Source organism: Eumetopias jubatus, unplaced genomic scaffold, assembly GCF_037043125.1.
Source record: "Eumetopias jubatus isolate StellerSeaLion01/CBP00866 unplaced genomic scaffold, mEumJub1_p1.0 scaffold_12, whole genome shotgun sequence".
Classification (NCBI taxonomy): Eukaryota; Metazoa; Chordata; class Mammalia; order Carnivora; family Otariidae; genus Eumetopias; species Eumetopias jubatus.
Genome location: NW_028274818.1, coordinates 12227685 through 12243133, shown reverse-complemented (window position 1 = coordinate 12243133; position 15449 = coordinate 12227685). Strand labels below are relative to the sequence as shown.

Genomic DNA, 15449 nt, shown 5'->3' with positions numbered 1-15449 from the left:
AGTGAAGGAACGACTGAGACAAGAGAAGTGCTGACATAAATGGGACGAGGGCTGCTTCAGCAGGACCAAGGTCTGCTTCGTAAGCAGGAGGGAGTTGGGTTAGTGAGAGAGAAGGCCTCTCAGGACAGCAAAGGACTGGGATTCCTGTGCCTGGACAGGAATAAAATAGCCAAAGTCATTCCTTTGCAAGAAAGTCCTAAGTGACTCTCTTTCTACACACACACACACACACACACGCACGCACAATACATATGTATGTAGAAAAACGCACACTTCTTATCCAGCAAAATATCAAGTAATAAAAATACAGCATTCTTCAGGAAGAATAAATGATACCTTTTAGGGTGGCCCAAACACATAAATCTGCTAAGCTCAAGGAATTTCCAACTAAGTATGTTCTCAGAGATAGGCAATGATTGAGCTCGTTGATTGCAGAAGTAAACAAATTACATGAAGACAATTTTGTAGCACTAAACTCCAACCAGTGATCAATCTGTGGACATAAAAGATCGAAAAGAAATGCACCTGAGGGCTTAGATTTAAACAAACAAATGACCTCAGAACCATGCCTAATCTTATCTCAAATTACAGAATTTGCCATTATATGGATTTAATTCTGGTTGCCTGAGATCTAAATTGGCATTTAAATAAACAAATTTCATTGTTATATTTCTGTGCTCCCCCCCCACCCCCAGGAGTGCAGAGAAGCACTTCAGAGAAAAAAAAAAGAACAAAGACTTGAGAACTGGCAGCAGGAAAGAATAACCCACTAGGCGATACTTAGCCAAAACCAATAGGTGATACCTAGCCAAACAGATTCATCCACCTGTAAAATTTAAAAGTAAATACCTAGGAAACTATTCTTTGTATACTGAATTTTATAAAACTTAAGGAGAATTGGAGCTGAATACAAACAAAGAGAAAGTATCTAAACAGCAGTACTGGAAGTTCATCTACTGCTGGTGTAATTAATTAAAGTGTACACCTAGAAAGGAGAAGGGGATCCAAACTATGTGTGTTGCCCTGGGAAAATCTCTTAACTTTTCTAGGCCTGCTGCCTCATCTGATTCCTTCCTGGGAATCTAGGAAGAAGACAGCACTCACTGACCCAACAGGACAGCTGGTATGGGATTAAAAGTTCAAACTAGGAGACGAGGTGTTTTTCTCTCCCCTCCAAAATAAAAACAGGATGAGAATTCCTTAACTAGGTCTACCACTAAACTCCATGAATATCCTTACATAGAATAACAGTACATAAGCCAACAATAAAATGAAGTTCTCAAAAGAACAGAACATAAATCAAAACAAACCCAAGGAAATTTTCATTCCTTACCTCAGTATGTTCCAGCAGGTTAGAACCATAGAGCCCAGCTGTTGCTGCAACTCGAGCCAAGTAACGAAGTATGGAATTTATGTCTGTGAATACCACGTTTCTAGAATACAAGCATGAGATAAAATATTACCACAGCTCTAGCAAATCAGTAGCATGAGGCTTACAAAGAAGTATAAAAATATTAAACCTTGTATCTACCATGTATTTTCAACTACAGTTTAAAAAAAAGCTGCCTAATGTATTCTTTACTGTTTCTATCAAACTCCAATTTGTTCTGAATGTTCAGCCAAATCCAACAATTCAGTTTAGAGTGAACTATCTATCATGCTTTGTCCTTCTAACTATTGTCTATTCGTTGGTGGAAATATAAAATATAACTGGGATATCAAGACCAACAGCGATTTAAAATAAATCAAGGCAGAGAAGTCAAGGATATACAGTCATGAAGAGGCTAGCTGTATCTATTTCCAAGTAAAGAGGACAGCTCAAACCCCATCAAAATTATTCTGTAAAAATTTTTTTAAAAGACACACACACCCGTAAGGAAAAAGAGACTAAGGAGAAGAAATAGTCACAATACAGTTTAAGAAGCTAGATAGCAGATGAATTCAACAAGTCTGAAGAAATTGAATTTTAAGTGGGTAGTGGACAAAGCTGAAAACCAACCCAACCTAAATTTTAGAATCCACAAAAGACGAATGAATCAATGGAAGTGAGAGTGAACTGGGGCTAAAATAAGGAGATGTGGTATAAAGTCTATTTACAAATCAGTGGGAAACAGACACCATCAAACCCTATTCTGCTCAGCTGAACCACTCCTCTTACTCAATCTTGGCAAAAACTGAAGCCTTATTCTCTAAAGAGTAAAACAAAGGTCTCTCAACTGGGGGAAATCTGGCACAGCTGTGAACTGGGTTATGCAGGTAACTGGGAGAATGACTACATACATACTAGATGCTGAGATCCGTAGCCTTCTTCCCACCCTCAGCTTCCAAAATATTCTGGCATCAACTCTTTATCTTCCAAACAGGAGACTGAAAGTCTTCACTAAATAATCTGATCAGCCTAAGAAGAAATAACTAAGGATACTAACATCAGAAGTTCCCGCTAAGTAAACCGATCAGACCATCACAAAGTATGCTCAGAGCTAACAAGCCTACCCTTGAGTTCAGAACTTATAAACAGCTTTAAATTCCAGTTAAAATCTGAGAAGATCATCAGGAGTTACCAAATATTTGAAGAAAGCTTTTAACTTGAAGCAGTAACCAAAATAAACACACAGAAAAATGCAACTTAGGCAAATTAGGGAGAGAAAATTTAAAAAGTAAATAAATAAATTTCCTTTAAGCAATGAAACAATATACTGCAATCATAAAACAAGGATACTATAAAAGGAGTACTCAAAAAATAAAAAATTGAGCTCTTAGATAATAAAAATATAGCAGAAATAGGAAACTCAGTAGAAAAATAGGATGATAAAGTTGAAGAACTCTCCAGAAAGTAAAGAAAAAAGAAAAAATAGATGAAAAATGAAGGTGATACTTAATCCTAACTTCCATACGAAGAACAGAAAATGGAGGAGAAAATCATCAAAGAAAAAAAAATTTTTTTAATTTCCAAAATAGAAGGATTTCCAAGTTTCCACATTGAAAGGAGACTAAGTACCCAGTGGAACAGATTAAAAATAGACCCACACGGGGCACCAAGCTGGCTCAGTCAGTAGAACATGTGACTCTTGATCTCGGGGTTGTAAGTTTGAACCCCACATTGGATGTATATATTACTTAAAAATAAAATCTTTAAAAAAAAAAAATTGAGGGTGCCTGGGTGGCTCAGTTGGTTAAGCAACTGCCTTCGGCTCAGGTCATGATCCTGGAGTCCCAGGATCGAGTCCCGCATCGGGCTCCCTGCTCAGCGGGGAGTCTGCTTCTCCCTCTGACCTTCTTCCCTCTCATGCTCTCTACCATTCTCTCTCTCAATAAAAAAAAAAAAAAAAAAAAAACTGACCCAAACGAGACCATATTACTGTGAAATTTCAGAATCCTGAATCAAAAGAAAATATTCCTACAGACCCCTGAATCAGAGAGGCTTCAGAAGAAGAGAATAAAGCAAACAATTATTCCATGGAAAAGTAAAAGTTGTACACAAATAATAATCACAATATGTGGCTCAGGAGTGAATAAAACTTACTGGGTCATTACAGTGTAAACACTGAATGGCGACCTAACCAAAATTATGATACAACTACACTGGGAGGAAGGAGGAGATGGGGAGAAGAGTGTGTGTTGAGTATGTGTTTTTATGTATCTTGCCCCTTTCCCAATATAAGTCCTTCTGTCAGTTTATTATAGACCTTTTAAACACATTTCAAATCTGTATCCTGCTTGAGAATACCCTTGAAAACTTCTTTCAATTTGGTCCAGATTTTATTATGTGGTGAAGTATTCTTAAAAGAATCTGAAACCAGGTTCTATCTATTCCTCAGTTTCATTAAACTAAAATTAAGGATAATAATATCTCCCTTTCCAGTTCTTTTTGTTCTTCACAATGGGTTCCAGAAAAAAAAAAAAAGTTTAATCTTCCATATATCCTGGGATGCAAATGATTCACTTTAATCAAACACATACAATATATGCTCGTTGTAGAAACCTGCAAAAACAGAGAAGTAAAAAGAAAAAAATCTTTCTGTATATTTCTAGTTTCTTTTAGATTATAAGTGGGATCAGATAGTTTGCTGACAAATGTAAGCCTCTGGATATACTTCTTTTAAGAATGAGGAAGAAAAGCATACTTCTTTCTAGAGTTAATCTACCAACTAGCAAATAAAACAAGCATAGAACATTGAATTCTGAATATTAAAAAAATGCTGTTCAGTACTGAAAACAGATACTGAAAACTTACTCAGACACGAAAAGAATATTCTCTTTCCCTTCTTCAACAGAAATGCTGACATTGTTTTTCACATGTTCTACGGCCAGCAAAGCTCCTAAGTGGAATGAGATGAAAAGAATTTTCTTTATTAACAATTTAGTATTTAAAACCCGAATCATAAAGCAGTAAGAATGACTCAACAAACCAATCATAAAGCAGTAAGAATGACTCAACAAACCAAGGAGTAAACTTCTTTCCCAGTAGTCTATAAAGAGAAAGGATCATCTTCTGGTCTTGGGAAAATAATATATCAGAAACTATTCACTGGCATACTCCAACTGCTTTTGAATATGTTCAGTTTCCAGCTAAGGGCATCGAAATCTTTTCTTCCCTCAGGAGACAAGAAATGAGAACAGTGCCTTATGTAAAAACTAGTGTTAATAGCATCTGAGTGATTACTATGTGGTAGGCACTGTGCTAAAATGCTTTACAGTCATAATTTTTAATCTTTGTAGTGATCTTAGGACATAGACATCTTTATCTCCATTTTACAGAAGAGGAAATTGATGCTTGGAAAGATTAAATAATGAACCCAAAGTCCTTGACTAAATATGTGACACTCCGGAATTAAATGCAGGCCTATGGCGGTCCAGAAGTTAAACTCTAAAACACGGTGCAATCTGCCTCTCAACACCTATTAAATATCCTAAATTGATTCATTAATCTTTTGTCCTTTAAATTTGGCTAACACGAACCACCAGCACCCAGATATTGATTTCTAAATATCAAGCTCCACTGGAAACAGGGCTGTGGCAGGGAAGGTACAAGACAGACCTGGAAAATTCTGTGCTAGAAAGCAAGAAGTAATCAAACAGATAAGCCAAAAGGACACAGAGGCCAACTTGGAGGGGCTCCCACTGGCAAACAGTAGCAACGTAACTACTAATGTAAATGATACAAATTTTAGTGTGTCCATACAAGGAAATCCTATATGGCAAATAAAAAGCATGAAGCTCTGAAGTTCTGTTATAGGCAACAAGTTAGATGAATCCCAAAGCATTATCCTAGATACAAAAGAATATATATGATATGATTCAATGTATATGAAATTCTAGAAAAAACAGAATACTGACAGGAAGCAGATCAGTGGCTATCAGGGACCAGAGATGGGGAAAGGAAGCTGACTGCAAATGGACATAAGGGAACTTTCCCAAATGAGAGAAATATTCTCTATCATTATTGCAGTGGTTACTGTACATATCTGTCAATTTTAAATTGGTGAAGTTTAGTAAATGCACATTATAGCTCAATAAAACTAATTTTAAAAAATAAAAATTTTAAATTAAAAGAGTAAAAGTAAATAATACAGATTATAACCTGAGACATTTTATGAATTTTTTTTAATGGGAAAGAAAAAGATCTTCTGACAGAAAAATGTCAACTAATACATGTAGAAGGAACAGCAGAATTGGAAGGTCACCTTTTGGCATCTTCTTAATAATAATCGAGTTGGGCAGGAAGCATCAATGGGTGCTGAAACCCATAAGCGAAGGTTTGAGTGCAATGTTTACATGGTCCTAAACCATCTCCTCACAAAATGTCTGTCAAATGCAGAGAGAAAACTTTGCAGTCCATAAAGCTGGCTGACACCATCTTAAGTAATCAAGGTTAGATCATCGGTAATGGGAAAAATCAAATTCATGCACCAATTTATGGACTGCAATGAAGAGCAACGAATCACTTCTATGCTACTCTTGCCAAAGATGTGTAGCTGAATACAGCCACAAGGAAACATCATTGGGACATTCTTCAAGTAATTGGTCTTTAGTCTTCAGAGAGGTCAAAGCTATGAAAGCCAAGGAAAGACTGAAAAAACATTCCAGATTGAAAGAAACTGGAGAGACATGACAACTAGGTGCAAAGCATGATTCTGGATTTTGATCCCTGTACTACTGAGTGTTGTTGGAACAATTAGTGTTGGAATATGAATAGGGTCTCTGCATTAAACAGAAGAATGGTATCAATGTGTACTTCCTGATTTTGATGGTCCTACCAGGTCATGTAAAAAGTTTCCTTGCTTGAGAGAGCTGTATGTTGGCATATTCCTGATGTCTGAAGCATCATTATCTGCAGTATGCTCTTCAGTGGTACAGGGGGGAAAAAGTAATTGGTTCTATTCTTGTACCTTTTTAAGTATGAAATTATTTTAACGTTAAAAAAAACACTTCACATGCTGAATGCATGTACAACAGGGAAATTCCAGCAATGCAATCTATTTTTCTAAATGTTTCATCCAATTTTATTGATTTGAAGATGTACTTTCATCAAATAGTGGGAAGAATTAAAAAACAAAAAAGGAGAGGAGAAGCAAACATATACTCTATAATTGGTCTACAGTTCAAAATGACAATAAATTTCTCTAAGATCCTCTTTCAGAATAATCAGAATGTGATCACTAAGGAAACAGGGGGATTTGCTAAGTAACATTGGTATAAACTACAGCTATGGAATATCTAAAATGTGTCAGAATTTTACCTACAGTTTAATTCTGGCAACCAACCCTATGTAGAAAATACTAGTCTTCCTTTCTTAATCAGAGGACTGTGGGAGAAGCGAAACACAGAACCCACCAAGGTTCCACAACTAGTAAGTGGCAGCCAGGATTGGACCCAGGTCTCCAGGAACCAAATGTTTTTGCTCTTAACCATGAGACCACACTGTCTAGTACTTCCCAGCCCAAAGAGCAAACCCATTTTTTTTTTTTAGAGTTTACTGCTTTGAGTGAGGTTAGCCCATAATTACTGGAACCAATATACTAAAACATTAGCATTTTAAAAATATTTAAAATGGCTATTAAATTGTGGGTTTTATTCCAGAAGACTCAGAACACCACCGAAGTTGACAATGTATTGAGTAATTTTGTCAATTGCATCTAAAAGTCTGCACTTCTCCCACATTAAAAAACTTGTGGGGGCTTAGTCCGTAGAGCGGGTGACTGCTGATCTTGCGATAGAGTTAGAGCCCCACGTTTGGCGTAGATTACTTAAAAATAAAATCTTAAAAAAAAAAAGTACTTGCGAGTCTATACTATGCATACACATTAACCAATAGATTAACAAACTACTCAAATTCTTTTGCGTAATTTCCCAAAGTAATAAAAAAGCAGAAATCCTAAACTATCTATCTACAGTAATCTCAGCCACACAGAAAAAGCAAATCCAAATAGAACCTAATATGTACTAGGAATGTGACAGATCCAACGTTTACTCTGGCGTTGACCACATCCATAAGGGTGTGTAGTAAAGCAACCCTATCAGTCCGCAGCGTACTTGAGTGTTCCAGCAATTACCCTGACACCATTAATTAAAAATAAATGCAACCTCGTTGTAATGCAACCTCAGCTACTACAATTGTCTGCCTTGTTCCCCTTGAACCCAACGAAACATAAGGTAGTCAAGTGGATTGAAGATCTTTTCTGAAGAGGGAGGAAGAGAGATGTAAGTAAAGGGGGGTAGACTAAAATAGAGGACGCGAAGACGATGGGATTTTAACTTTCAAAACGGTATTTCTACGAGCAGCTCTAGGTCTCTATGGAAAGCCATTTCACAAAAGGGAGGGGAGTTGACTGAGAGTCATCCCTCTTAAAGAGAAAAGGTCCGAAGCTGAGCGACGTGTCGCTCTGCCTGGGCTCACACCACGTCTCCCTTCACGCCCGAGAAAACGGTTTTCAGGAGCAGATGCACATGCCAGGGGACGGAAGGTGAGGGGGCGCAGAGCTTACTCCGAGTACAGTTTCGAGGAGAGGGCAGGCCTAATCTCCCAGACCGTGACCGCCACTGCGCAACGCCGGGCGCGGCGACCTTCCCTGCCCCGCACCCTCCCCGGCTGATGCAACCCACGCAGGTCGGCGGCCTCGTCCCCTTACCCAGCGGAGGGTCTCCTGCATTCACGGTCAGACAGAGCGTCGCCATCTCCGCCGGTCTGCGGCTACCCGTCAGTGCGCCTGCCTGGCCGTCAGAACCTCTCCGAACCCGCCGAAACAAGAAGCTGCAACGTGTGCGTGCGCCTGACGCTGCCGCAGCCTTCGCCCCTCCCCTGCGTCGTGGCTGCCGCCGTCTCCGCGCACAACGCGGTGCGTCATCGCTGTGCGCCGTCTCGGCCCCGCCGCGGGGCCCGAGGCCTTTGACCCCGCCCCTCTGCATCTGGGGACAGGAGGGCCTACGTGGCGATTTACGCCGCCGGGATAGACGCTAAAGTGAACAGGACTTTACGACACATCGTAAAGTGAGGAGGGCAAGCTATGAGACCGTTTCCACCGTGGGAGAGGCGTGCACGTGAACCACGAAACAGAACCCGCAAGTGGAGCAATGTGTTGATAGCACTGTGTTTGTAAACACAGAAAAGTCGTGGAAGCATGCACACCACACCGACAGCCATGGTTCCGCTGGGGATGAGGGGAGCTTTTCTAATGTTTCCTCATATTTTTCAAAAGGAGAATGTGTTTCCAAGAGTTATTTTCGTACGTGAAAACAGAGCTTAAAAAGGAAGGATTAATTTACAAAAGGCATTACTAAAAGCGGTGCCCGAATTAGTTTTGGTTTTGTTTGCCTGGACTCTGCAAGCGTGCCTTTCACAGACAGGGTCTTCGGATTTCTCCTCTCCACCCTCTGTGGGGGAGGGGTGGGGGGAGGGGTGTGTGTGTGTGCGTGGCGCGCGCGAGCTTCGAGTCAAGGGCCCAAGGATTGATTACAAAAACCATCTCAACCCCATCACTCCACCACCACCACCAGTTGCCCCACGTGGCACTAAGTGGGGTCACTTGGTGCTATTTAACTGGAGGCTAGGGTGGTCGAAGGTGCAGAAGAGCTTCACTCACCTCATGCTTGCGGTGGGAAGTCTGGAAGCCTAGGTTCAGCTGGACCCCACTCCCTCTCCATAGTTTCTTGGGTCCGCTGCATTTAAAGCCTCCAACAGGGTAGTAAGACTTCTTACAGGGTGTCTGGGTACTGCGAGAGTGAAGGTTCCAAAAAACGAAGATGTAAACTTCCACGTTCCTTCTGGTCTAACTTTGGAAATCACACAGTATCACTTTTGCAACATTTGATTGGTGACCAGTGGGTCCCACAGGGCCCACCCAGATACAAAAGAGAGGACTGCACAAAGGCATGAATACCAGGAGGTACGGTTCACTGGGGTAAATAGTAGATTATATTGTGTCTCCCAAGAAAAGATATGTCCAAGTCCTAGCCCTCAGTCCCTGTAAATGTGACTATTGGGAAAGAGTTTTTGCATATGTAATGAAGGATCTCGAGATTACATCATCCTAGGAGAGGGAAATTTGACACACTTTAATGAAGTCACAAAGACACAAAAGGAAGGGCTACAACAGGTCAGGTTGAAAGTCAAGATGTCTGCATCGCCATTTCAAAAGTTTCTTACTGAATTAAAGAAACCCACTGATGCACATGAACTGAACATCAAGACCAAAAGGCTCTATGGAAAAATGATGCATCAGTTTCTTCAGGACTTGGATAATGTTAACAAACCTAACCTAGCCAGTGTGGAATCTGTTGATTATGTAAACGCTGAAGAAAGTAAGAAGAGTTAATTCCTGGGTGGAGAGGCAAACAAATGAAGAACATCAAGGATTACTTTCCAATGGCTCTCCTAGCAGCTCTGTTGTACTGGTTCTGATGAACAAGTCTACTTCAAAGGGCAGTTGGATCAGGAATTTGATAAAGAACATACTGAAGAAGGAGAATTTTGGCTGAACAAGAATATGAGCAAATCTAAGCAGATGATGAAACAAAGCAAGGTCTTCAGTTTTGCCTTCCTGAAGGATGTACAAGCCAAGATCCTGGAATACCATAAAAAGGCAAGCATGACTTTGCTGATCTAAGCAAGATTGATCATGCAGATCTCAGCAGGATTTTGCTGCTGCCAAATGAAGTAAGTGGTCCGCAGAAGCTTGAAGATAAACTCGCCACTAAAAACTTGATAACCTGGGCAACTCACAGAATACGAGCAAGAGAGATGTAGATTTGTACTTCCTGCCGTTCAAAGTGGAAGAGCTCTGATGTCAAGGCCATGCTAGGAGCCATGGGAATAGCAGATATGTTCAGTCAACAGGGCATGACCAGGAGCCAGGGGGCTAAGGTGTCTAAAATTTTACACAAGGCCCTTGTGGAGGTGACTGAGCAGGGCACAGGGCATGGAAACTTCCAACATCATTGCCAATTTATGAAAATTTCCATTGTGATCACCCTTCTGTTCTTCAATCACATTCAAACCAACGGCATCTTTTTCTTTGGCAGAGCCTCTTCTCCCTAGATGCTATCAGCCAGTCAACTACTTTCGGTAAAATCTCACAGAGTTGTTCCAGTAAATTGATTGCTAGAAATAAACAGGTTCTATTTGATTTGTTTTCCTTTCTAAACACCAGTTATAACAGAGAATTTAATAGTCGAAATGGCATGTCTGCCTATTTCTCTCTCCACACACATAAACCTACACTTTACCCACTAAAATTCCCTTTAAAAAAAAATTCCCTTCAGGGGCACCTGGGCAGCTCACTCGCTTAAGCATCTGACTCTTAATTTCGGCTCAGGTCATGATCTCAGGATCATAAGATCCATCTCTGCGTCAGGTTCCGCATCAGGCTCCACCCTGGACATGGAGCCTTGGTAGGATTCTCTCTCTTCCTCTCCCTCTGCCCACCCCACCCCCATGCACATTCTCTCTCTAAAAAAAATAAATAAAAATAAATCCCCTTGGACAAAACATGCAGCTTCAAGAATGAACAAAGGAATATTTTAATACTGCATCTTCTGAAATTGAAATATCGTTTATGAACTGTTTTACATTAATGAAACCAAATTACACCTGCTCTTCAAACTTATTAACCCAGACTCCTCCATTTCTTTGAATTCAGGTAATATCTGGGACCCTTATATATCTTTTATAAAACATATCATCAGTAAACCAATGACTTACTCAAATTAAAAAAAGAATACTAGCACATCTTTTATCTGTTTGTGCCACTTTCCTTTTGCCTGAAATTATTTTCCCCCAGATTTTCATATGACTGACTTCTTACTCAAATCTCAGACCTGAATATACCTTCACATACCACTTTTGCTGTCTTTAAGCTTTTAATTTTTGCTAATCTTGCATTTCTTATCTATAGCCTTTCAGACATAATATTTACAGATTGTCTTTTAAACATACAAACACAAAAGTGAGAAATGGAACTGTTACCTGTTTAACCTCATATTCTCCATTGATGGTTTATCTCCACTAGTAAATTAGACAAAATGTTCTACTTGAAATCAGAGTAGTCTTGGATCATCTTTTGTTACTTTTTCTGTTTTAAATTTATCCCTTTAAAATCACTTAGCAGAGAGCTTTTTTTTTTAAGATTTTATTCATTTATTTGACAGAGACATAGCGAGAGAGGGAACACAAGCACGGTGAGTGGGAGAGGGAGAAGCAGGCCTCCCGAGGAGCAGGGAGCCCGATGTGGGGCTCGATCCCAGGACCCTGGGATCATGACCCAAGCCGAAGGCAGACGCCTAATGACTGAGCCACCCAGGCGCCCCTCCTTTTTTTTTTTAAAAAAAAGATTTTTTTTATTCATTTATTTGACAGAGAGAGCGAAAGAGGGAACACAAGCAGGGGGAGTGGGAGAAGGCAAAGTAGGCTCCCCACTGAACAGGGAGCCCGATGCGGGGCTCGATCCCAGGACCCTGGGATCATGACCCGAGCCAAAGGCAGACGCTTAACTGCTGAGCCACCCAGGTGCCCCAGCAGAGAGCTCCTTATGCTGCTGCAACTTCAGCTCCTATGTTCTGGCCCTTTTATCACATACCAGCTTTATTTACGATTATAGACTCATAATTTCATTCAAACATAAAACAATGAAAGAGGCTTTTATTTTTCTTGGTCACAGTATCATAAATGGCCAGGGGATAAAACTTTTTCTCAATGTGTGGAAACACTTTAGTAAAGTTAAATGAGGTAATGGTTAGAGGGGGTAGGGGAAAGAGAATTATCAAGTGCTATATGATGCCATTAAGATGAGAAAATTTGTATTATCATGCTCAGCATTATTTTACGACTATTAAGAACTCCAAGGTGAAAGTCACATTCCTCCCTGGTTGTGGGCCCTTTTACTTCATCAGCTTATGCCTTATGTAATTTTTTCAGATTTGGTCACAGCTTCCACGTAGGTAGTAAGCAATGTGTTCATGCAGTGCTAATACTACGATAGGTTACACTGATATCTGCCCTCTCCCAAACATACTCCTCTTGGTCAATATGACTTTTAAGATTTCTTTGATGTTATTAAGTTTCACAAGGGTCCAACAGAGTTTCCTGCACATCAAAGATGTACAGTCACTAAATATTATGGAGTGATTCTTATATGATATATAGGGAAAAGATCGCTGTTTATTTGCTGAGAAATCCTTGGGTCTCTTTTCAAAATTCTTTTCATAGTAAGTGTCTTTTACCATATGATGCACTAGGAAATGCCCAAAGAATACTGAAATCATTTATTCAACAAACAAGGGACGCCTGGGTGGCTCAGTCGGGTAAGCGTCTGACTCTTGATTTTGGCTCAGGTCATGATCTCAGGGTCATGGGATTGAGCCCTGTGTCAGGCTCTGTGCTCGATGGGGAGTCTGCTTGAGATTCTCTTTCTCCCTTTGCTCCTTCCCCCCTCTCTACAATAAATAAGTCTTTTAAAAAAATGAACAACCAAATGACCTGTTTTTGAACGTCAGTGACAAAGAACTTAATACCACCCAAGACAGCCCCCTCTGTTTCTAAACACCTATTACTATTAGATGCACCTGAATCTGCTTTTCTGTTCATCTGTCCACTATCCTCAGAGGCTCTGCAGAACAGCTCTGGGATCCTCCACATGACAACTTTTCATACATTGAAGGCTGTCATATCTCCCATGTCTTTGTTTTCTAGGCCAGATGTCTCCAGTCCTTTCAATAATCCTTCAAATGATAGTTTTAATCGATCCCAGCTGCCCTCTTCAGAACATGCTCCAGTTACTCAATGTGCCTTTTAAAATGTGATCCTCATAACTGAACAAAATGTTCTGGGTGTGGTGTGATCAGGGCAGAGTGCAAGCAGAAGCACTGTTTCTTTTATTTTGCCCATCACAATGCTGTTAAAGTATACCACATTAACTCTTTACAGTCACATTAAACTGTTGACTCCTATTAAGATTGTAACAATTCCAAGATAGAGAACTCAGAAATAAACCTATACTTATAATTATGGTCAATTAATCTATGAGAAAGAAGGCAAGAATATACAATCCTTGTATATGCAAGAATATACAAATCTTTTTAATAAATGGTGTTGGGAAAACTGGACAGCTACATGTAAAAGAATGAAATTGGACCCCTTTCTCACACCATATACAAAAATAAACTCAAAATGGATTAAATCTAAATGTAAGACCTGAAACCATAAAAATCCTAGAAGAGAACACAGGCAATAATTTCTCTAACATTAGCTGTAACCACATTTTTCTAGATATGTCTCCTGAGGCAAGGGAAATAAAAGAAAAAATAAACTATTGGAACTACATCAAAATAAAAAGTTTTTTTGCACAGCAAAAGAAAAAATCAACAAAAGGCAAATGAATAAATGAAAGTTTGCACAAAGTACAAATGTAGCTCAGAGGATGGAAAATGATTATCCATGGTGAGTTGGGGAGGGAGGAGAATATAGTAAAGGATGACATATGTAGGGGATGGAAAAAAGTTCAAAGGGAGAACATGAGCTAAAGCCTGGAGTCATGAAGCTGTGTGTATTTAGAAAACTCGCCAGTTCATTACTGTCAGAATGTAAAATATTTTGCAATGAGAGATTACAAGGCTAGAATGTAGGCAGACACTAAATTATCAAGAGTTCTGAGGAGTCAGATTTTATCCTGTGATAGGAAATCAGTGAAGACTTTTAAGTGAGGCTGAGAGAGATGATTAGGATTGCATTTTACAAGGACCACTGCAATATGGCAGATGGATTGGGGTGTGCAGAAAAGGTGGCAGAGAGACCAGTTAAGATATGATTACAACAGGGGCGCCTGGGTGGCTCAGTTGTTAAGCGTCTGCGTTCGGCTCAGGTCATGATCCCAGGGTGCCAGGATCGAGCCCTGCATCGGGCTCCCTGCTCCACGGGAAGCCTGCTTTTCCTTCTCCCACTCCCCCTGCTTGTGGTTCCCTCTCTCGCTGTGTCTCTCTGTCAAATAAATAAACAAAATCTTTAAAAAGAAAAAAAAAGATGTGATTACAACAGTCTATATGAGAGAAAATTAAAGATGAAGGCCTAAACTAAGGCAGTGAAAATCAGAATTGAGAACAGAGCTTCTCCCTCTCCCTCTGCCCTTCCCCCTGCTCATGCTTTCTCTCTCAAATAAAATCTTAAAAAAATAAAGGAGATCCTCCTCCAGCCCCCCATCCTAACCCTGTTGCTTTCTAGCTAATCTTCCTAATTGATTTCCCCTGCAGCTTTACCAGAAGCTAAATAATTTCATTTACTTGTTCCTTATCTAATTTGCTTCACAAGAATATGAGTTCAACAGAAGAACAGACTTACGCCAGTGTTACATCCACCACTAAACGCTTAGTACCTAGAGCAGTGACTAACATATAGCACGTGCTCAAAATATTATTTGTTGAAAGAGTGAATGGAAGCCATGGTGAGAGAAAGCATGGTATTTGGGGGGAAACTTTAAAGGGTTGAGCATGGCTGGCTGGATATAAGTTTGTGATCAGAGTTGAGGCTGGAGAAGGAAAAAGCCATGACATTAGAGGGTCACATGGTGTGACAAGAAACTTGTATTTTATCCTGAAGGCAGTAGGAAGCCTTGAAAGATTTTAAGTAAGAGAGGGGCACGGGGCGCCTGGGTGGCTCAGATGGTTAAGCGTCTGCCTTCGGCTCAGGTCATGATCCCAGGGTCCTGGGATCAAGTCCCGCATCGAGCTCCCTGCTCCTTGGGAGCCTGCTTCTCCCTCTGCCTCTCTCTCTCTCTCTCTCTCTCATGAATGAATAAATAAAATCTTTAAAAAAAAAAAAAGTTTTTAAAAAAAGAGAGTGGCACGATTAGATTCAATTTTGTGAAAAATCACCCTGGAGGATACAATGAGTGGAAGGGAGAGGAGTTACAGTGCAGGCAGGCAGATTAGTCAGGAAGGCATCACAGTGATGTGTGGAAGAAATA

General features: G+C 40.1%; 1 protein-coding gene and 1 pseudogene across 1 annotated transcript in view; one reads left to right on the top strand and one right to left on the bottom strand.

Annotated features, from left to right (window-relative positions):
- EPRS1 (glutamyl-prolyl-tRNA synthetase 1) overlaps window positions 1–8282 on the bottom strand; it is a 67248-nt gene extending 58966 nt beyond the window's left edge. Inside the window, exons 1-4 of the mRNA XM_028104705.2 lie at window positions 8130–8282; window positions 4235–4319; window positions 1334–1433; window positions 337–493 (exon numbers count right to left, since the gene is read on the bottom strand). Coding sequence (XP_027960506.2) covers window positions 337–493; window positions 1334–1433; window positions 4235–4319; window positions 8130–8175 — 388 coding nt within the window. The 5' untranslated portion in view covers window positions 8176–8282. The remainder of the gene's footprint in view (window positions 1–336; window positions 494–1333; window positions 1434–4234; window positions 4320–8129) is intronic.
- Window positions 8283–9611: 1329 nt separating this feature from the next.
- On the top strand, window positions 9612–10534 carry LOC114210441 (serpin B3 pseudogene; annotated as a pseudogene).
- Window positions 10535–15449: the final 4915 nt, after the last annotated feature.